This window comes from Amblyomma americanum, chromosome 7, assembly GCF_052857255.1.
Source record: "Amblyomma americanum isolate KBUSLIRL-KWMA chromosome 7, ASM5285725v1, whole genome shotgun sequence".
In the NCBI taxonomy this organism is placed as follows: Eukaryota; Metazoa; Arthropoda; class Arachnida; order Ixodida; family Ixodidae; genus Amblyomma; species Amblyomma americanum.
Genome location: NC_135503.1, coordinates 5,695,894 through 5,719,128, shown reverse-complemented (window position 1 = coordinate 5,719,128; position 23,235 = coordinate 5,695,894). Strand labels below are relative to the sequence as shown.

Genomic DNA, 23,235 nt, shown 5'->3' with positions numbered 1-23,235 from the left:
TTTCTTCCAAAAAGCATACACTTACGTTTCATCAAGAAATGCCAAGCCAAAGTACTCCTTCTCTTTGAGGTTGAAATGAGAAGCCACCATATCAAGGAGATCGCAGGCATAGAGCCTTGGCTGCAAAATGATGAAAATAAAAATTACTTCACTCAGAATGGCAGCTTGAACTGCCAAAAAGAAAATGATTTCTATTAATCCTCTGAGGTTTTTCTAATAAACTCACCCACGACAGCCATGAAATATTTTTCGTGTACACCAAACGATTAAACTGGCAGTCAAAAACATATCCAGAACTATTAGACGATGTTAGGCATAAGCAATTAAAGAAGTACCAGAATTTACAAAAACCAGTAAGTCGGAAAGACACACATCTGAAACAACGAAAGCTCTCCATACACAAATGTAGAATGAAAGTTACTAGAAGCTGAATATAAATTACAATGAATGCAACAAAAAAGTAGCCACATAGTGATTGAGAGGATGAAAAGAAACAAAGGACAAAGTTATGGACTGTATTTCTTAGCCACAAATGCTACTTTTCACTGCCTACTTACACAGATGCCCATGAGCTCTGTCATTCGTTTATGTGGTACTTTAAACTGCTTCCTAGGCAAGAACTGTGAGTGCGTGTGGTGTACTTGAATTTTGAAACGCACTAGTGGGCCAGAATAAAACAGAAGCATAACTTACGAATCTTATGAAATGAACATATAAAATCTTTCACATATTTACATTCAGCCACAGTGAGCAACCATTGCGATTCATGTTCCCATACAAAAAGGTTCTACAATATGTGTCATATTCACCAAGCAACTACACGACCATGTTGAGCTATACGCTTGAGGAGTATCATGTTAGCACTCAGCTAAGTAAAGCCATAAATTCATACTATAATCAAACATACTAGACTTGTTCATCAACTCTTCAAATTTCTTCTAATACTGTGAACAGGTTAGCAAAATTTAACAAAATGAAATATGTATAGACTCAATCGTCAGTCTACTCTGCTTGCGCAAGCAGTATCACCATGGAGGTTACAGAGCAGTTTCATCATGGCGTCGTCCCATGGCAGACATATAGGGGAAGAAAGGGTTACACCATCAGCTACAACCTTTTGCCTCTGTGGATTCTGATGCAACCTCCTGTCAAAAAAGCTTATTAAAAGATAACAACAACCCACAAGAAAATTTATAACCTTACTTCCACAGGTCAATGCTGCACTTTGTAACCATGCAGAAATTCAGTGCGAAACAAGCCCTAACGATCTGCTTCAAAGAAGGTTAAATGAAAGAAGGAGGACTCTAGCCCAGACTGAAGTTTCGGCTAATGATGTCTTCACTTCCCATCCCCAAACCGAAGCTAGCAATAAACTCTGAAAAGCGATACAAAGGGGGCAAAAAGATGCTTGCATATGTTACCTGAATGAGAATGTCAAGGCGACGCTCATCCAGGAGGACCACTTGACTCCGCCGCCCATCGCTCATCTGTGCAGCCAAAAAAAAATAAATAAAAAATAAGAGCAGGTGCAGTGAGATGGAGAAATCTTTTCACAGAATGACACAGACAGCAATGCATTTAGATGTTCCTTCCGAAAAACTGATATAAGCATCCCAGCTGAAAGGTAGCATCCACTAGAACTGGTTCCTGCAAGCCAGACTAATAATAGCTTGAATATTTAATTAGCTGCGAGGTGCTGAACCCGATATATGCACGGAACATTTACTTGATCCTCAAAGGAGTGTATGCACAATAAATTCAGGCTGCTGAAATATGCACTGCTGAAATGAAATATGCACTGCTGAAATGGCATCAATGCCAATGTTTGTGCATTAAGACGCTGTAGTGCAAATAATGTAGTGCTTTCATGTATTTGAGGCCTTCCTCAAATACAAGTACCTCAGGCTTCGCCCAACGTTACTTCTGGGTTACCTGCATGATTGCTTTTATTTTTAAATGTGTCTGCCGTTGTTTTCTTTTTGTTTATTGAAAGCCGTTGCTTCACTTCGCGGTCAGTTCAGCAGCCTCAATCAAATACCTTAGGCTTTCAAAAAAGAAAACGGAATATAGGCATGGCCGGGTGAGTGCTGAGCTGAGCGGGAAGTGAAGCACCGGCTTTCAATAAGCAAAAAGAAAACAACGGCAGACACATGTAAAAATAAAAGCAATCATGCAGGTAACCACGAAGTAACGTTGGGCGAGATGGTATCCTTCCATGGCCCACAACGGATACAAGAGGAGGACCGGGCGACAACATGGACAAGTGCTCAGGCGTGCAGGCGCAGATCGTTGAGAAAGGAACCACGGACGAGGACACTTGGCGCGGACCCGCCCGAGACAAACCTTGAGTCGCCTTGGGAGGAACAAGCTCGCGCGCCAGCTCGGAGGCGAAACCGCCACGGCGCTCAAACTCACGCGGTACTTGGACGAGTCTTCGAACAGGCTCAGCGTGGAACCGTACATGGATCGGATCGAGGGCCACCGCCGCATCTCGGCTCATCAAGGGTTTTCGTATACTCGCAGACCAGACACGACGCGCTGTCGCTCGGTGCAGTAGCAGAGCCACCCCCCTCCTCAAAAAGAGACGGGTAAATAGAAACGTCGTGAAGTGGATGGAGGGGGGAAAGAATGAAACAACGCGCTGCGTAGAGACGACAGCGGCCGCACGCGGAAACGAGTGTGCCCGCGTCCGGCGGAAGCGCGTGCTTCCGCCACCGCCGGCGACACTTCCCGTCCAACCGCAGGCAAGGCGAGGTGAAAATAAAAGAAAGAAGCGAGCTATGCAGAGGCCCGACCGCGCAGTTGGCCCCTCAGATATCGCCCCTCGCCCTCTAATTATTCCCCGGCACTTGCCCAAGCACACGCAAAGAATCATTTGAGCAAACAAGCCTGCACTCTTGTCTATCGCAGTTGGGCGCCGAAGCGTGACTCAGCAATATCCGCTTGCGAACGCGAAGTCAACAGTGAATAATTTAATACCGAGCACACGTTGAGTGTTTCGTATCGTTCACAATGTATCGACTGCGAATACAAATCAGCTGGCTGCATGTTCAACATATGTGTCGGTTTGATGCGCGCCCTTCTTTGGTTAGGTATATACCTACCGAAACGCTAATCTCTATATATGAGACAGATACTGCGCCATTTCCTTTCCCCAAAAACCAATTATTATTATTATTATTTCCCGACTGCAGTCAACGACGGGAGGTGCAGCTGCAACACATGTATACAACCATGCCAACACCGCTTAGTGCAACCGTCAGCAGCCGGACACAGCTAGGTCCCAACAAGCACCGTTCGATGCCCATTAACCGCGGTCAGCGATGCAAGCCACCAGATGGATAAACAGGGTGTTCCGGCGAAGTTTGCAAGGCTTTTTGAGTTGTAGGGATGGCTTTCGCAGCACACCTAGGAGGGCTAGAGCAGCGGGTATTCATGAGTACACGTACATGGAGGTTACCCAGCGAGCATCACCTCCCTGCGGTTTTCGTTCTACGCACCGGGATGGCCAAAATTTCAAGCACGTGTAGCGCCCAGCATAATCGCGTTTTAGAAACTGATACGGCTAATATGCTAACAGCCAGGCTAGCCACAGATTTCTATAATCACAACCAGGCGCCTAACTGTAACCGTTAAAAAAAGTTTACTACAGACGGATACAACTCAAGAACGCAGCGGCTTTTCCCCGTCAAAGGGCCCCCTTGAAGCCAATGTCGTCGGCCGATCCTCATGACCCTGCAAGCGTGGCAATACAGGGAGTGGCATCACAATGCACAGCGGCGTCTATCCTCGACCATAGTGGGATGGCATTATCCCCTTTCATCTACCACTCACTGCTTTGTCACACTAGCAGGCTCATGAGAATCGGCCAGCGCCATTGGCTGGAAGGAGGTCCTTTGCCGGGGAAAGCCTTGAGGGGGAAAAGCTTTGACGGAAAGGGGGGGGGGGGTGATACTGGCTGAAAAACATTCCAGGCGTTGGTTGAATCTTCCTACATTCAGCGTTGAGTTCAAAAAAAGAAAGGGCGAGAGCCGGGACGGTTAACCCGATTTAAAGGGACACTGAGGAGAAATTGAAGTTGGCTTGTATCCATAGAATACCAGCTCCTGATCACAAAAACGCCACTCTTCCTGAAAACAAAGCTCTTGTAATGTAGAAAATAGCAAGAACCAAAATACAGGTATCGCCGCCACAGGCTAATCTCGCAAGTACAAGCGTGATGACTTCCTAGGACAAGAGGCGCCACCATGGAGGAATTTTCCTTACTTCATGGATGTCACGAATCTCTGAGGCTTGCAAAGGAAGGTTGCGCACCGCACCGCTAGCCGCCAGAAATCACGGAGTCTCCGTTTACGTCACGTTTCACGTCACTCCGTTCTGTGTTGTCATAAGAGTTCTCCGTGTCGTCATAAGAGTTCTCGAGTTTGAATCGGAGCGGCGGGAAAAAATTTTTCAACTTCGAATCCAAATTTCTTTGAAATAAATGCATCTTTCGCTCCCGGACACGCATAAACAAAGCCATGAAATGCCGAACTATCAGATATTGCTAACAAAAAAAAATTTGATAGGGTTCTCCTCAGTGTCCCTTTAAGTTAGGGAAATCGGCCGCACAGGACAATAACTCGGAGTTTCTAAATGCTCGGAACGTGCAGATTGAGACGAGTTGAGATAATTCTCTTTAGTGCACCTTTAGTATCCGACTATATCAGAATTGCATTCTGGTTTCAAACTAAAAAAACCTGTTTTGTAACATTTTTTTCTGCAAAACGCCTTGTAATACATCGTGGACGATGCGAAGAACCGATTAATATTCCTGTGTGGTAATCGGAAAACGTGAACGGAGAGGTGCGTGCACGCGCTGCTTACCGTACGGTATCACTGTTTTCTTGGAAGATGTTATGATGCAAAACTGTACGTTGGTATGCTTATGCACGATTTTGTATTTGAACAGCAATTAAAATGAAATGAAATGAGAAATCCATAAGTGTCACGCATACGTCGAGCCGGAACATCTGCATATATACTACAACTGGGACTGGAACGTTAGTTTTGGTGTTGTAGGTACGTATAGATTCTTAGTATAGACGAGAAGGTATTAAATGCCCAGTGAAAATATCTAATCAACATCCAAGTAATGTGCGGTATTGTGGAGCTACACCCGCGCAATCTCAAGTGCATTGAGATAGATAGATTGTTGCCAGGAAGAAAGAAAAGGAAAGTGCACAGGCCTGCTCACTGGCTCAAGACGAGCCACAATCGCTACCACGTGCAGATAGTAGGAGAGTTGAAAGATGGGATAGAAAGACAGCATAGTAAAGACGCGCTAAAGACAAAGCCGATCCCGGAGGTAGTGCAATACCGGGCCAACCGATGGCGGGAGCGAGGCATCCTTCAAACTATCCGCCACATTTCCAAAAATAAGTCCAATTGGGCCCGTAACAGATACTCTACGGCCTCAGTATGCAGGTGCTATACCGTATCACGCCTCTGTATCACAGGTGATTAGTTTTCTCGACAGCGTTGAGGCCGCTATGTGAACACTGTTGATGTAAGCAAAGAAAATATCATCAGCGGGGTTGACCAACAAGCACATAACAGCTAATTAAACGATTAGTATACCATATATATAATGCTCTTCGCTTCAGATTTGAGATACGTGTGACAGTAAGTTTCGTCCGCCACAACATTATTAAACGCAAAGTTCGTCAACTTTCCGTTGCTGCGCCATTTGACTTAGCATCACAGACAGAAGAGGAAAATTACAGCTAAACGTCACGATGAATCGCAGCATGAAAAACATTCCTCCCTTCTCCCCTCCGACATTTGCATTCAAAATTGTAAGTGATCACGTGCTATGTTTGAGGCCGCAGGGTCACTGCATTTTTCTTTCTTTTTCGTGTTAATAAAAAGAAGGAGTTAAGGAATGCGCGCATTGAGCGTGCGCTATAGACTGTGGACGTCCACGACGACGTCTGGACGTGGCAAGGACGTCGTTGCCAGGGGCACGCAGCAGTCTGGAAGGCCCCGCGGAAAGCCTCGAAGAGCAAAGAGTTGCACGGTGAAACGTGGACGGCTCTTCTGGCCGTGGTTGTGCCAGCATCAACAAACGGTGCACACCGAAGGAACTGCGCCTCACCCACGGTCGTTGTCAACCGTCACACCTACGTCTCGCCTCGCAAGAGGCGCGGGGGCGGCGCACTACAAGCCCGCTATTTTCGACCGCGGGGCAGCCCGTTTTTAAACAGCGCCGCTCAAACGCTTTTTCCCCCGGCGAAACCCCCAGAGTGCCCCGGGGCCATTCGTTCGTCGGCGTTCAAGGTTACGCAAGCGTGCCCCCCTTTTCTGTTTTTGCTGCTTTTGAGTCTTGTCGCTTTTCGGCGGCGCCAAGATGAGCGTTCGCCCGCGAGCCTGTCGCCGCCACGGTTGCCGGAAAGAGCCGCAGGCTAATAATACACCACTGCGCGCGGTTTTTAACGCCTTCGAAAACAACGCTAGGTCTACAGACGGGCGAGGCTCTGAAGCGGAAAGTTTCGAATTAGTTTGGGCTACTTTTGTACTTTTATTTTTTTTTCTTAAGCTTTAAAACAATCCTCCGCACAAGGAAAAGGATAAGTGGAGTGAGCAAGGCAGTGATTGAGGGGGGCAGGGAGAGTACAAATTTATATTCACAACACAATGGTACAATTAGTAGATTCCAGCCGCGGGGCGGGACCCCCTATGCTCGAAGCTCGTAAATACTGCATAGAGAAACGCAGTATATATTACAGGCTCAGCAGATCCGTTCAATTACTGCAGCACTGCCCCGCCACAGGCGCGTAGCTCTGTCTAAAACCAGCTCGCAGGGAGCGCTGCCACAAATTCTTTTTTCGCATTTCGCAGCTGTTGCATTTGCTGCCCCCTTCGGCACTGCACTCAGTGGCCATTCAGCGAGATATAAAAGCTCATCTATATTGCTTGACACCGACCTGCTCTTCCAAGGAATGCGCGGTATAGTTTCCTCTTTTCCCTTTAAAGTTACATCATTTGGGGGCTAACACGCAGGGCAGCGAAATAACAACGCGGAAGACAGTCAAACTTCAGCAATTGACACACGATCTCGCTGTTAACTATTTCTATTATCCAAGAGGGAAAAAGAAAAAAAAGTGGCGCGACGTACGCCACGCTCTCCCTGTTCGCGCATCGAAAACTCGCCCTGCTGACCTACTCTGGCTTTCAAGGTAAGAGAATTTGCTTCTGGCTGAGAGGTCGGCAGCTGTTTCCTTCTTTTCCCACTACATTCAGCTTATCCCGCCCTGAACGTAGGCGAGGGCGTTAGCTTATAGGGGGACGCGAAAGAGCGGCGGTAGCTCGGCACGCGAAAGCCAACGAGTCAGCGGACGTCCTCCGAACTGGCGTCCTCAACTCGACCCCTGGCGAGACGACGCCGCGTAATTGGGCGGGCTCGTTGGCCCAACGCGGCTGCCGGCGCAAGCACACCTGCCGCGGGCGCGCACCGCGACAACCGACGCACGCGTAGAGATGTACGCTTCATACGCTTCGTCGTCAGGAAACGGGCGGGAAGCGAGGGGACAGCAGCCGACCACCTGGGCGCGCCCGCGGAAGACAGCGCGAGGAGACGTGCCTCGAATGAGGCCGGCCAGGAGCGAAGGGTAGAATGAGAAAGAGACAATGGCGAAGACGACGAGTAAACGTCCAGTCCGACGATTATACAGTAGTGAAAAAAAAGAAATGCTCATTTGAATGCAACACGTGCCCACGGACAGACATACGCGTATCTGCGCTTACAAAAGAAAAAAAAGCGTAAAGTATACACGAGAGACAAGGCGACAGCCAACAGTATTCCATCCTGCTTGCTATATATACGGCCAGTGGTGAAACAAAAGAAGTTCGCTCGAAAACCGCGAAAGAGGTCACGGTGTCAAGCGGGAGCTGCACGAAAAGAAACAGATATGCGCCGGCATAGGTTAGCTGAAAAATGCGAGAAAGAAAGGTACGTCCGTCAACGCCGCCGCATCCGTTCCTCATTCTTCCCAAGACGAGCCTCTCCACGCTTGGTTTGGAAACGCAAGCACAAAAGGAGAAATCGACGAACGAAGGGGCACTCAGTGTGCATCAGCATCACTAACCTGACTACGCCCACTGCAGGGCAAAGGCCTGTCTCATGTCTCTTCAGTGACTGTGCAATGACAGCCGTTCCGGACACCAGCGATGCACGCAAATTTCCGTTTTCTCTCACCCTGAGAGATATTCGCTTTTTCTCCCCCTCTATAAGATGGTGGTATGTGGCACGTGGTCAACGTCCCGAAGCGACACATAGGCCATGTGAAGATTCTTCAACGAGCGCTGTCATGTCGCACAGCAAACGGGCGTTTTTGCATTTTGCTTCCATCGGAATGCGGCCGCCGCGGCTGGGATTCGATTCCGGGACTTTTGGATCAGCAAGCGAGCGCCACAGCCACTTGGGCACCACGGCAGTTCTCGATAAGATGGAGGTAACTGCCTCAACACGGGCTTGGAGGCCCCAGAATTGAGTGCGTGAGATGCAAGTGACATTCTTCTTATAAGGACTACTGTGACACTACCACCACCAACAACAACAACAACAAAGGCTCACTACTGAGCTCCAGACGCACGAGTGATACGTGAGAACGGGCAAAACCCCCGGAATGGTGGCAGAATGGCAAAGCGCCGCTTTCATGTGAGCCGCTGTCAAGTGGGTTTTCAGCCTCATAGCAGAGCTTCGGCCTGTCACCTTGCCAATAAGCGACGAAACTTCCTACATTCGCGTCAGTAGAGACTTTTAGTATAGCGTATGAGCGCTTGCGTACGCTATACGCAAGCATTTAGCGGGAGGTAACAGAGGAGGTCGCACGACCCCTTTTAGTTTATCGTATGCCAACCTGAACGCAACGATAGCGTAGGTAGCAGTGGCGCCATCTGGTGTTAAATTGTGAAAATATGTTGCGACAAAGTTTTTTCTATTTAGCCAAGGCATGGCCAAGGTTATCCAAGTCGCATCACGCAGATAGCCGGTTGCGTGGCCAAATGGTTTCCAAATATTTCCTTAAGAATCCAAATCAAGGCAATCCACAGTCGGTTCTGTCTTGTTAGGGTTAAGAGCTGCGGAATCGTTACACAGAATCGAAAATTGGGCAAGTTTATCCCTCTTTCTTTATGCTGTTGGCGAGGCAAAGCGAATATCACGTGTGCCATTTAAAGCAGTGAATATGCCTAAAAACCCAATAACATTGACGAATTCTCTCCGAAGCGGGGGACGTGGGCGCCGCCATCTTGACGACGCTATTTTTCCTAGCGTACGCAAGAGCACGCACGCTAAATTCGAGAAATAGCGTACGTAACGCGCACGTACGCTAAACCTCGGTTTGGAATAGCGTTTAGCGCATGCGCAGTACGAAGCACGCTATTTTATAGCGTACGCTATGCCTTTGCGTATGTCTGCGTACGCTATACTAAATGTCTCTAGTTATCGCTCCCACTTCCAGGATCCCCCTTCAATCTCCCGTATACTCTTCTCACCTCTACCTTCGGCAGACCAACAACAGCCACTCGGGGTTTCTGATCTCCGACGCTGCCCGATCCTTGTAGTTCCCCGTCTACCTGGGGCAGGGACGAGACATGACTCACGGTGTTTCACACGTGCAAGCACCAACAGTGAATATCGTCAGTTCGGACGGAAGTTTTGCTCCTAGCACAGCCTAGCTCGCAGCATTTAGGTGAGAAGGACGCCATCCATGCCAGTCACACCCGGTTAAAAAAAAAAGCCACTTTCACTCTACTGGTCCAAGTCCAGAAAGGAAAGAAGTGCACCAGTGAGGTAAAAGCTGGACGCCCCACTCCAGCTGTAGTGTACATAGTGTTGTGCGCGTGTTTGTATCCTATTTTCATGAACATATCACGCGTGCGACCTGTATATATTTATTATTGTGTGAATAGTTTTTGTACACATCACCTCTCCCCGTATCCTATCTTCCTGGCCCCTGACTTTCATTTCATTTCTCCATTCTGCCTGCTATCCTTTACTTCCAGTGCCCCAGCTCAGGTGCTTCAGTATCGATGGAAGATGCCGGGGATAGCATAAATGTTTCCCTTGCTCGTTTATTTTTTTTTAATAAAACCACTTATTGCGGCAGTGAGGAAGCGCGCACATCCGAGAAAAAAATGCAGAGACGATAATTGGATTGTGATGCGACAAGTCTGCGCTCTTTTACACTGATCGCCTTTGGATTTGATTTCGCCGTCGCCTTTCCGCTCCGCCGCTGCAGCGTGGTGGGTGGAGGTGGCGGAAAATGTTTGCCTGTGGATGCCCAGAGATGCACCCACCGGAGGGTGCCGGAAAGGGGGAACCGACCCGTTAGGGGCGCTGGGGGCTGGTGGCATTGCACAGACACAAAGACAATGGCTTTTTGACGAACTATACTGCTGACGCAGTAAAAAAAAAACTTAAAATAAGAGAAGTAATTGAATAAAACATTATCCACATCCATTTGTATGGCTTCAGCGCCGGACGCCCGATCGAGTGTACAATCGCCATCGTTTCGGCACGTAAATACACCGCTGCAGCCGCCCTCCAGCACGTCGCATGTGGAGAGAAAACAAGCGCCCACACAGCGCCGTCAAGGTCGTTCGCGAGGAAAATGCCTCCGGCCAGTGGTCCAATTGTACCGGCGGCAAAACACGCCTGGAGGCTGCGAAACGAGTCGTAGAGAAAAGGGCATTGTTCCCACGAGGCGAGTCAGCAGGCTATGCATGGTGCCGAATTCCACTCCTTTTTTTCTGTTCTGCGCACTCCCCACGGTACACACGCAGAGGCATCGGCAGTACTACGTATCTGTTACCTGTAAATAAGCGCAGACGAACTCGCGTAGACGCGTGGCAAACCGGCCGGTCCGCTACGCTAAATCTCGCCACTGTTTCCAACCACAGCGCGTACAGCGGCAGCTACGGTCCAATGCTGGTCATGCGGGGCTCGGCTGGGCATAGCAATGCGGAAGACGTCACTGCGCGATGAAACGGGGTGGGACGAGTCAGCGGCGGATTTATGGACAAGTGTTGAAAAGGAAGGAGTGGTTGGCCTTGCACGTGATGCAATGCGGTTTTGCAGCGGAAAAAATCCCCCCTTTGAGTGCGCCTCTGGAATGAGTGAGGTGCGGTGTTCGAATCACCTGCCTCTCTCTTGGACACGGTGCACAGCTTCTGTGGCGCCGCTGGATAGTGGCAGCCGGAGCGACGGAAACCGCGGAGACCCGAGCCGCCGCGGTTTGCTTACCGCGCGCGCTGCAAGCGTCGACTCAGCGGGGGAACCCGAACCCTGGACTTCCGCGGTGTGGAATAGCCGGCCGGCCGCAGCAGCATGACACCTACTGCGCGCCGCTCCAGTCCCGCCCCGTTTCCTGACGCGTACACGTATGCTCTGCGCTAGCGTGGGCGAGAGTCACCATGAAAGAACTGATGATCGCGCTATGCATTTCCTTGTCTGTCTGCCAAATAAACCTATGTGCAATGCGATTATAAACGTTGGTAAACAACTTCGTCGACCCTCCTCATTACGTGAGCGTTACTCACGTAAACTCTGGCAAGTGCAGCACTTTCTACGACAACACTCGCATGCGAAGTCGGCCACCGGTGGTCCACTCACTCTGTATGATGCAAGTGCTCTGGCCGCTGACATCAGCGTACATTTCGGGCTACGCGGTGCGTCCTTAGCCAGTGCAGTCTACTACGGGCGGCAGAGAATCACCAGCGCCGCACGCACTGAGAAGTCAATTCAATTATAATCGATCGTGATAATCGCCGACGCCAGTGAGAGCTGTCCCGCGCCGCAGCCATAAAACTGGCCAGGACCATGAAAAAGAGTGCGGTAAACGCGACAACCATGGAGATCGCAACAACGCATGCTCAAATACTGACGCATTTCTCATGCGGCAAGCTGAACCTCAGGTCGCATCTTGTAGCAAAATTTTTCCCAATGCATTCCTTTTTTTCCTACTGCCATTGGTAGCTATACTGCATGTGACGTCAGGAATGGTAAGCAAGCAGGCAAGCAATACAATTCAAGGCTTTCGGAATTAAAGGTGGGATAGGGTAGACAGACAAAAGAATGGATCAAGGAAAGAATTCCTACAAAATAAGGGCGCTAGCCTATAACACGCCATCTATACCGAAAGACACCAGATGAACTTGGACTACATTTTTATTTTTGCGTTTGCATCAGAAGGTGGACGCCGGTGGCTACTACGACCCCCCCCCCCCCCCCCCCCCCCCACCCGAGATGCGGCCGGGGGGCGAGGCTCTTCGGTTCGAGGACAACAGTATCGGAAAACAGAGCGAGAACGCTTCATTTATCTCCTCCGGCATGCGCCAGCGCAGATACAAAGCACTGCCGCCAGGTCAGTGTCCAGGCAGAGCAAACGGCACGAGCTACACATACGAAGAAGGCACAGCGCAACACACGCTGCTCGCGAAATTCGTTATCGCGACAGGGAAGGGGGGGTCAACCGATCCCGGAAAAACTGCCGTCCCTGACACACAGGGCGTCGGGATAAAGCTTGCGTCGTCCGCGAGCAGACACGTGCACGGTGCAAGCCACTCGATCGGCCTTCTGCGTGCTCGGCTGTCCACGAACACCTGTCTGCACCACCTGATGCCAGTTGTGTGGAATCCAAGCTGGAACGCTGTCGTGTTCCGCTCCAAATTCTACAAGAAGTTCAGCTCGCAGTCGTCCCTCAGTGATGTGGAGACAATTCAACCAAGCAAATTACCAAGATACACTCGCTGGAACTACTCCGTTAGGGTCGAAGAACAAGCATGGAACGGTGTCCGCTTCCGCGCGTCGCCAGTGTGCAGGAGCTGATCGGTCCCGGTGAGGTAGGCGTGTGCGCAACTGACCGGCACCTGGCGCCATCTGTGCACGCGCAGTGGCGCCCCGTGGAAGCGGATGGAAACGGATAGGAGCGCGTACGTGTTCACAGCGCAGTCACAGTCATGGCACGTACAGGCTGGCGTTGGTCGCTCCCTTGTAGGTTTTTTTTTTTTTTCAGGAAACCGGAAAGCATTTCTTCTTGCCACTTGACGATGCACCTCCCTTTCTAAGCTTACACCCAACGGTAAATTCGTCGAATAAAACTAAAGCCGATCAGCTGCGGTGCATCAACCGGACTGTGCGATTCGGAGCAGAAGCAACGCACGCAAAGCAAGCAAACCAACGAGTGAAGAAAACATTGCGAGAAACCGCAACTACGGCCATCCACTTTTTCAAGAATGGAGTGCTGGGTTATTGCTGACGTCGAGTGGCAATAGTGGAAAGTACACATACGGCCCAGTGCGCGTCTTACATACTCCTCGTAGCGGTTTTTAATTTTTTGCGCTGTGATGCCTGCAGACATTTCAAAGACCCCATTGCATCACCACGTAGTTTTACCTCAGTCATTCGTTAACATCTACTCAGTACTCTCTTCGGAGAAAATGCGAAGGAAATGAGGAACGGAAAAATACGCCTCAAGGAGACGCAAGCAAAAACAAAAAAAAAGAATAAAAACATTTTCTGGAAACAAGCCGTTCGTCAACGACTCGTTTCCTGCCACAGCTGCGTGGGAAATGATGAAAAGCCGCTGCCTTCAAAGGCTCGCCAACCCATCAAGCTTGCTGCCTTATAACGAGCGACACACACCTGCTGCGAGCAGAAGAAAGGAAAGTGAACTGGGACTAAAAGCGTCGGCGCACTGAAAATCACGCCGCACTTGAGGAGATATACATGAGCCGGCAGGGGAGCGCTTTACTGCGCTTCGTGCTTGCTTTGGAAGCTAGTTCAACACTGCAGGGGAACCTAAAGCACGGCACTCACGATTTCGACATCGCCGGAAAACGGAGGCGGAAAGGGGGGAGTAACGCAATACAACGAGATTCAAATGCGCTCACGGCAGCACAGAGATAGATAATAATAGAAAGGCAGGGCGGGTTAAATCTCTTGGTTTAGTTACATCTCAATAATTACTGTGTTTTTGTCACTGTGAATTTGTTCCCTCTCTTGTGGCATAACTATTTGTCCGGCTAATTTCTTGTCACATGCTCCTCATTATATATTTTAACTCCTATGTACTTTGATTACACATCACTGCTATATTTGTATCTCATTGTACTTTTGAATGCCCTCCCTGTTGGGATCCCTGACGCGACTGACAGTATTAAATAAATAAAAAAGATAAAATACACGGTCAAAGCAGCAAATGCTAACCTTGTCAAAATTTTACAACGCGGCCAAATACCGCTGAAACGCTTTCTCAGCTCTTTCGCTCTTAACAAGCGACGGACTGTTTCACGGCCGTATTCAAAGTGCGCGGATCCGCGCTAGCTTTAGACATTGCACGCTATAAGCGTGAAACGGGGCACGGTGACCGTCTCAGCATCGCTTCCGCAACGCTGTACGGTTCTAGTGACGCTTAGAAGGAACAACAAGCCAATGTTAAAACACGAGCGGCCCGGCGGCAGGCGAGCCTTCGGGGACGTCGCGAAGAACGCAACAGGCGGCTGACGCCAGCGCCGGGAAACGCCTCGGAGGAAAATGGAACGAGGTGCATACGCAGGTCACATGACATGTCTGCGACGAAAAGACGACTTGCCAAAGGGGGTTTAACTGCAGCTCGTCTGTAACCGGCTGTTGCCTGAGAGGGGCTTTAGTCAAGAGGCGCTGCATACGCCCGCTATTTAGTCACTAGATAATAATAATAATTGGTTTTTTGGGGAAAGGAAATCCAGTGATCTACCCAGTGACTCTACAGCTGTGTTAACGTGGCTAGAGGGGACCTCCATTCTAGCCACCATAGCTGCGTGCTGCAAGAACTTAAAAAAAAAAACAGCAGTTGGTAACACTGGCCATAGTCCGCGGCGTTCTGTATTACTCCGTTGGACAATTACAACAGCGACCAAAGTCAGCTTTTTAAAGTTTGACTGTATCAAACAATCCAGGGGCAACAAAATGCTTGAGCTTGAAATTTTGTCTCGTGATTAGCTTCTTGTTTAGATAACGAGAAAAGCTTTTACAACGGTCTACATTCCGTCACGGAGGAATCCTTTTCAGCGGTCCTTAATGTTGGCGGAGCTTCACTATGGGGATGCGACACACATACCACTTATGAATACTATGGACACACCGCGCGCAATTTCAAGACTAGGCCGCGATGCGTCGCCCTTGTCCTAAGTTTTCCTATGATTAAAATGAGAAGGGAAACCATGCGTGGAAAGCATAACGGCATTTACGGGTCTCATGAAACTTCCCCCAAGCTTATTTTATAGAAACTTCTTCGGGAAACGCTGCATTTAATCAAACGCTGCCCGAAGCAACTTGCATGGATCGTATTCCATGAAGCCTTTTACTTGTTTTAAACCTGACTACAATAATTTAGGCGGTCCTTGAAGTCTCGGCCGGTCACAACAGTTATGCCGAAGACTACAGAAGCAATCTCGTGAAACTAAGCATTATGCGCAGAATAATTTGGACTCTTAGAGCACCCAGTCCCGACCGGCCTGCTAGCTCAGTCGGTTAGAGCGTCGTGCTAATAACGCGAAGGTCGTAGGTTCGATCCCTGCGCAGGCCAGCATTTTTTTTTCTTTTTTTTATTCTAAGGACAGTTAGATTGTTTCCATGCGTCAACTTCAAGGCTTTCGCGCATCCTAAAATGCCGTAAATCAAGTTCCTCCAGTGAAACCGCCTCAGTGGAAGTGAACAAAGCGTATGCCCCCTGATCAAGAAGGCGGTGGCCGGCCGGAAATTGTGGCGATGCCAGCAGTTTTTTCACATCCACGTGCAATGCTAAAGGTGACCGCTGAGGTCTGCCGGCAAGTGCACACACTGCAGTCGCGTCGCTGGCACGGCGGAGCCAGCTCGGCGAGGGAAAGCGAACGCGCAATCCCAAGCTCAGGTGGCAGATAACTGAGGCACGCAGCAACGGCAGAGAGAACAAACACGGGCTCAGCGCAAGGAGAAGAGCTTTCTTTCCCGGGCGTTGGTGCTGCCAAGCGAGACACTGCGCTGGCTGGAGCGGGCGACTGAGACCGTTGGTCGCGCTTCAGCGAGCACGCTTAAAGATTCATCTCGCCGTGCACCCCTTCCGCGCGTCTAACCAAATTGCACCCGTGCGCGCGCGACTGCGGCAGTGACCTCTGGCCGTGGGCTACCAGACTGCGAAGCGGGGACGGGCGCTCCCACGGGTCTTTCAGAAATCAACAGGTGTGCGCAACATCCGCGGCACCAGCTTCCTCAGGAGCATTCAGCCTGCTTCTAAATTATGCAACGATTTCGTCAACTGGCAGCGCAACAAAGAGAGCGAAGTAGAACTAATAATAAAACAAATAATTTAAAAAGCGCGTCTTTTGGACCACTGAGGGGCGCGTCAAAAGAGGCGGCGCAGAGAGCGGTGGAGGATGACCACCATGCGCGTCGCGTGCTATTCACCCGTAGCCGGCGCAGGATCCTCATGGCTGCTGCGGCGGCAGCGTCGGGCCCCGGGGAGACGCCGCGGAAGAGTCCTCCAGCACTGCTGGCTTCGGTCGTGGTCGTCGCGTCGAGCGCCGATCAGCGGTCGTCGTGTCGGCCAGTCCCGTCGGCGGCGCTGCGGCGAGCACAGCAGCCATGGGCTCGCCGCTATCGGATCGCGAGACGGCGGCGGCTGCAGCGATAGCTGACGCAGTTTCCGGTCCTCACGCGTATCCACTATCCGCCAGTCGCAGACCGTCGGCGGCGGCAGCAGCTGCAGAGACAGCTGAGCGCCCGCACACGCGAGCAACGTCGACGCCGAGGAACTGCTGGCCGGCCGGCGACGGCCACACAGCGAGGCGAGGGAGAGCGCCTTCTCGCGTGGTCCACTTGCTCTCGTCTCCAAGAGGGCAGGAGGAAACAGAACGGAGGTGGAAAGAACGACCCCCCTGGCACTGTTTACGTCGCGGTACACGTGTGACGCGGCCGCCGTAAGGAGGATCTCGGCGGCGGAGTCATGTGGAGCGCCTTCGCCGAGCCGCGCCGCCGACGGCTGTTTGGCCCGCGGCAGCGTGTGACTCAAAAGCGACGCGGTTGGCGCCAAGAAAGCGCTGCAGTCGGGGAGGCGGTGGCGTTGCAGCGGCCTGAGTCATGACGTTGTCCAGGTAGACACGGGCCAACGAGGGTGGATGAGCGCGGGCATTCGCCGCCCATCCTACACCCTCTCAAGACACTGGCAGCAACAAACACAGCGGGTAGGAGCTGGGCGAGGGGTAGGAGCGGCGTTTTTCTGCTGCCGTCGCAACAGGAACAGGCATGCGAAGAACGGCAAAACGGAGGCCACCCTTTCGCACGGTGGCTCTTGGCCGCCGAGCGACTGCTGCCGGACTGACGGGTTGGCCGCCTCCAGGACGAGAATTCCAGAGCACGCTTCTGCGGTTTGCCTCTCGTTTGTCTTTCTTTGTCGCTCGCTGCCACCGTTCTTCGTGGCCCCCGCACAATTGGCTTCAGAACGAGCAGCTGTTGGAAGCTGTCAGGCAGCGGCGGTTGCAACGGCGCTGTCACGTTCAACAACCGCCGATTTGCGGTTACAGGCCGTTTGCTCCGGACAAAAAAACAACTGACAGCGGGTGATTCCGACGAGGGCACTCGTGCCACGGAGACAGAAAAAAAATGTGAGAAGAACTGATCTACCGTAGCAAAGCATTCGAAACTTGGGTCGCTGTGACAGTGGCGCAGTGGGATGCATGCTGGTGCCGCGTAAAGTGCTGGAAAATGTAGCCCAAAACATAGCAGTAACAGTATCTTTTTTTACCTTGTGCGTTCGTCGTGCACGCTTCGGATAATAATGACAGCGTAATCAAAGGAAAGCTGCAAAACCGCGCGGTCACCCCATAGCGGCGAAGTGCACAAAACCTAAATGAGGCTGAATTTCGTCGGTCACCGTTGATGACCGCGCACTACATCGCGTTCGCTAGGGCTCTTGTTAGTTGTGGGAAAGTTTTTTTGGCGCAGCATCGACGCATTTTCTTCAAAAAGTGCCTATTTGTAGCAGCACGCTTAATGAAGTGGCGCAATTGGCGTATAGCGTTCCTCACCCGCGCGAGCGTGACCTCGTAACTAACGGTTAACAGACGCTTGCAGCAACGAAAGGAAAAAGCGCGAATTTTCCGACGCAGTGTAAAGCGCGAGGGGATCGCCTGAAACGCGCGCACAGTTCCCATTAACGTCTGACAGTTCACCAAAGTGCTCTACACACGCCGACGAACTTATCTCCACTTGCACCGGTAACCGCGCGCTGCCTTTCGTCTGATCAGCCTAACAAAGGCCGGCTCTCTCGAGACGTTAGAAAGCGATGCGACCAGGTGGACAACGGTGCTCGTTCGAAACCTCCGTCTGGCGCCCGACAAACAAGTCGGAGATAGTTCAGTGCTGCCGCAGGAAGCGGCGGCAGACATAAAAGAGGAGAAATGCGCTCGCCGATAAGGCGGCCAAACATGGCTTCAGCCTGCCTCAGTGATGCTATAGACTAAGCACTACAGTGGTGCTAGCAACCCCCCCCCGGAATAGGTCGCGCGCCGGTAAGCCGTCTCTTCCGGCCACGTGACTCGAAGCGAAGTTAGTCACGGCGCTGAGTCGAAAGACAGACGCAGTCACCGACGGCACAATGGAGCTCTCCGTGTGGCATCTCAGAGACGCGCGTTCCCGTGTAACGGGGGCTGTCCAAGGGGCTGCAACAGCCGTGGCGGGAATATAAAAGACCCGCCTCAGACAATGGCACGTGCAGAGAGAGTTGTGCAGCGCCGTTGTGAGAAATGCGCGGGCTCGCATTGGCGCTTTCTTGAGGGCTCTTCTCACCAAGGATGCGCCGCCGGCACTCCAATTTCCTCGCTCGAGGGCAACCGATTACGGGCTCAGAGTACAGAAGGCGGTTATCATACGAGTACAGAGCGCGAAGTAAATTTCCCCCAAGTTGGAAGCACCCATGTAGCACGAATATATCCAAAAATTTGTTGACCGTCAGGCCGCGAACAGCGGAGAGATCAGGCGAGCAACCAAACAAAGAGAATAAATAAGAGAGAGAATAGAGTTGAAGCAAAACAATCATAAAATCCCCCCTCCCTCCCCCACACACACATCAATATATTAAACTTGGCAAAATCTTCTGTACTTGCTTAATTAAAGTAAAAAAGACTACAGCAAGCACGCAAATGGAGGACGAACAAAAATACAGCCGAAGGCATTCAGCACACGAGGCAACTAACACACCGAGGTGTTCGCGTCCTTGAAATAACGCCACTGCATGTCAAGAATACGTGACATCGGCATCACAGGCGCGCTCGCACAAGAGAAAAAATTGTGGCAGGTTACAAAAAGCAGTGCCAGACTGTTAACCGCGGTATTCCAGAATCCCGCCCTCAGTTTTCCCATGACTGCAGGGCACTAAATAGGCGTCACCTTTGGAGTATCCGAACATTTCGTGCCCTGAGAACACTTCACCGTCCCCTCTCGTCGAGGGCTGAAGGGGCAAAGAATCGTGCAGGGGTCAGCTGAAGAAGCTGCATGTCAAGAGTCGTCCCGACGTGTACGGCGCTACAGGCGTCAGTAGGAGCCGCCAATCGTATATTCTCGAGCAGGCAGGAAACTCCGCCGTGGAAACCGCGCCGGCTTCATTGCACGCAAGATTTCTTCATGACACTGAACTTGCAGAAAAAGACGGTGACTTACACCGCCAGGCGCTTATACCAGTGGTGAGCGAAGACCATGGGGTGAAACTGTATCACGAATGGCTTCTGTAATTCAACATCTGCCAAAAGGCGCTCTCCGGCAGAAGATATTTCCTTTGAAGCTGGCAATTAACGAAACACAACACCGCCGCCGCCGCAAACATGTCCCCCTTCCGCGACAGGAAGCCTGTCAGTGATCGGCGTAGCCCACTTCCGGTCCGCCGCACTCGCGCGGAGAGTGCAGTGTTTCCGCGGGGGACGGAAACAGGAGGAGCGCCCCGCGGGGGGCCAACATGTGTTTCCGAGCAGACACGGCTTCCCCGCGGCCTCCGAGATGGGAGCCGAACGACGCCTGACGCCTGGAGAGACTGGCCGTATTCCTTGTACCCTTAGTAGTAATAATAAAATAAAAAACTTGCGCCGTTCGAAAAGCGGCGGCACGTTACACAGGACGCGATTACGAGAGTGATGCGTTAACCTGCTGGGCGCAAATCTGTTCGCAGCGTTAAAATGGCGCGTACTCTAATTAGAGTACATCTGTTTTCAGTGAACATATGCATGGGAAGGAATGGAGGCTGCAGTTCGCACTTTACACTGGATTTGGCTTCCTCGTTTGAAAGTGAGCACTGCCAAGCACGGTGTAAAGGGCGGTGTACGCTCGCGACATCGTGGCGGACAGACTGCCTCGGCGCCAGCGCCCGGCCGTGGAAATGACAAGCATACCGGATTGACTCCGGCGTATCTCCAGAGACGACACTGCCTCTGTCTGTGCAGACCTGCGGGACAACACCGGAAGGTGGCGACGTCGCGTCGCCGACACTGGCGGCAGGTTAGCTTTGGCGCGAACTTCACTTGCAGATTGGCAATGTCGTCGAGAGGGCGCGTAGGGGCTGGGCCAGCCTGCCAGGCCCGGGTATGACAAAGGAGATGTTCTCGCAGGGACGGGTCGCTCTATGGCTCGTTTTGTCAACAAAACAGGCAAGTTTTGGACCCCTTCCCAGCCGCCGTGCCGTTAGGGCAGAGTCACCGACACGACGGGTTTTCGGGAAGGATCGGGAATGCGGCGGCTTATCGCGGCAGGCAGACAGACCTTTACCAGGAAGGACGCATGGAAGCGAGAAGGCCGGGCGCGATGGCGGGGCGTAGGCGACATGAGGCGAAAGGGAGGTAAGTGCCCTGGTGTTTGTTTCCCTTTCTCCCTAAGAGAGGGTGCCGCGTACGCTGTGAAGGTCGGGGGGAAGGATTGTAACCAATTTGACGCTCTTTTTGCTTGCGTGTAAACGTCTTGGGAGATAATTATTGGTACTTGTAAAGTTAATCGGGCGTTGCATGCAAGAGACCAATCATGTGGACGCTTGCTGCAATTGGATGCGATTCGAATGTGGGCTGCACCTCGAGGCTTTAAAACTGAGCCCGGGAGTGCAGTCCATTTTTCCGAGCTACGGCTTGAGGTGTATACATCTTGGGCTATGCTTAGCTGGCCAGATCCATGTATCTTTTTTTTTTTGTCGTACCTTGCCGTAAATATCTCTGTTTCCTGATAAAGTGTCGCACCGACAACGGGTGTACGGTAGCGAAATCAACTTTCTTCCATTGCACGGAGTTCAACCCGGACTTGTCCTTTTCGGAGAGGGATGACTACGAACGGAAAGCATTACTCTAATCAGCGCTTCAAGCGCGTATGTCAGGCACATGCGAACCATGCCCTCGGAAAAGCGCTCACCAGACGCACTACTACGCGTCCTGAGGAGAGGGGAAACGGCCTGTCGACAAACGAAATGGACAACATCTGTTCTCTTTACGACTGCTCCCAGAGGATGCGACGGATGCGGCGCCTGTATGCATTTGCGAAGCCGTGTCTCCCGACACGCGCATGTATAGTTTGGCGGGCCACCAACACGGCCACATGGCTGCGCCCCATTATAGAGCTCACTCTTTCCCTTCCAGATCTCCTCTCCTTCGGAGCGAACATCAAGAGCGCATGCCCTGAAACCGGTGTGCGAGTATTTCCATACTCGCTAGGGGTTGAAGTTTTAGGCTTTTATTTTTTTTTTTAGAATTCAGCGGACTTCTGACTGTGTTTGTATAAGAACGTAATTTTTTTTTTTTTTGGGGGGGGGGGGGGGCGATTATTATTTCCTACGGATAAACTACCGTTTCTTTTCTTTTTTTTTTTTGTACCACAGTCTGGTACTCCTGTGAAGTCGAAAGTCACTTGCAGTTTATCTTGTCTTTTTTTTTTCGCCTAAGCATTTGATTTACCAGCAACTGAGCAAAAATGGTCGTTACCTACTGGTGATCAATTATACCTGTGCTTGCAAAAGGGAAGGCTGTCGCCTCTAAAAAAGTAAAGAAAGGTAAATGCTGGAACTATTACGTAAGTGGAAATAATTTCAAAAACGTGGGTTGCCATGTTACCGCTGGGTAGCTGCATTAGGTTGGGCGAAATGGCGGACCATCACACGGTGTGCATGTTGACTTCTGTGGTGAAACTGACGCGGTAGCCAAAACATGACATTTTCTGTGACGCTTATGCATGGTTTCGAATGCCCTTTCATGCCTATATACAACCATGTAGCGGTGCTAAGTGGGTTATGTAAATAGCGCTACGCGAGCAGACGGAGTCGTTTGGCGAGGCGTTTGTGCCTCCCGGTTTGCAGAGGAGTGTGCAAGCCTAGCAGAGCCTTAACTCAGACAACTGCGCCACTTATAACCCAACGTTACACCGTCACACCATAGGCCCGGCTTCCGCACTTCGTCAAGAATACTGACCTTTCCGGTTAAAACAATTTCAAAAATTGAATTCGACGTACAGCTGCGTACTCATACCTTCCTGTGCATATTTATCATTGTGCAAATAGTTTTTGTGCACATTACCTCTCCCCCCTATCCTCTATTCCTGTCCCCTCACCTCTTTCATTTCATTTCTCCATTCTGCCTGCTATCCTTTATTTCCGCTGTCCCAGCCCAGCTGCTTCAGTATCGATGGCAGATGCCGGGGCCAGCAAAAATGTTTTCCTTCCTTTTTATTACTATTTTAATAAACCAGTTACTACTACTACATACTGATATCGTTTTTTTTTTTCGCTCCAGACTGAAAAGCCCAACCCCATACCATTGTAATCGGGAGACTCCAATTTCATCCAAAATCGTCTTCCTGTTCGTTTTGAATTCTAATTCTTTACATTTTCCCATCTCTTTCATTATTGTTACAAACCTTTCCAGCTTCCTCGACCGTCTACTCTCTCATAGTTTGACCGTCTGGGACTGCACCGAACCCTGGCCAAACCACCGCCGTGGGTATGCGCCGTTTCCACAGAGGTCAGCAACAACAACACTGGGCGGGTGCTGAGGTCTCAACACAGCCGATACTCGAGAGACCTCAGCGCCCGTGCCGTGTCCACCCTTCTACTGGCGTCGCCTTTTGCGCTGCATTCAGTGAACAATCGATCACCACCAATTTGCCCCCCTTGCTGTGCTTCCACGACCCAGTCCGCGTTGCCTCGGCTTGTCCCTCGC

General features: G+C 51.0%; 1 protein-coding gene and 1 non-coding gene across 13 annotated transcripts in view; one reads left to right on the top strand and one right to left on the bottom strand.

Annotated features, from left to right (window-relative positions):
• Positions 1-23,235, bottom strand: part of LOC144098323 (uncharacterized) — a 94,871-nt gene that overhangs the window by 24,108 nt on the left and 47,528 nt on the right. For 6 of the 12 annotated variants that reach the window (XM_077630881.1, XM_077630876.1, XM_077630882.1 and 3 more), the window contains exons 2-3: positions 1,422-1,487; positions 26-120 (exon numbers count right to left, since the gene is read on the bottom strand). In XM_077630881.1, coding sequence (XP_077487007.1) covers positions 26-120; positions 1,422-1,487 — 161 coding nt within the window. Of the gene's footprint in view, positions 1-25; positions 121-1,421; positions 1,488-2,343; positions 2,894-16,468; positions 17,580-23,235 lie in introns of those variants that run through there. The other 6 variants (XM_077630873.1, XM_077630880.1, XM_077630870.1 and 3 more) reach the window with 6 other exon arrangements.
• TRNAI-AAU (transfer RNA isoleucine (anticodon AAU)) lies at positions 15,538-15,611 on the top strand. The gene has a single exon. It is a non-coding gene; the product is annotated as a tRNA-Ile (tRNA).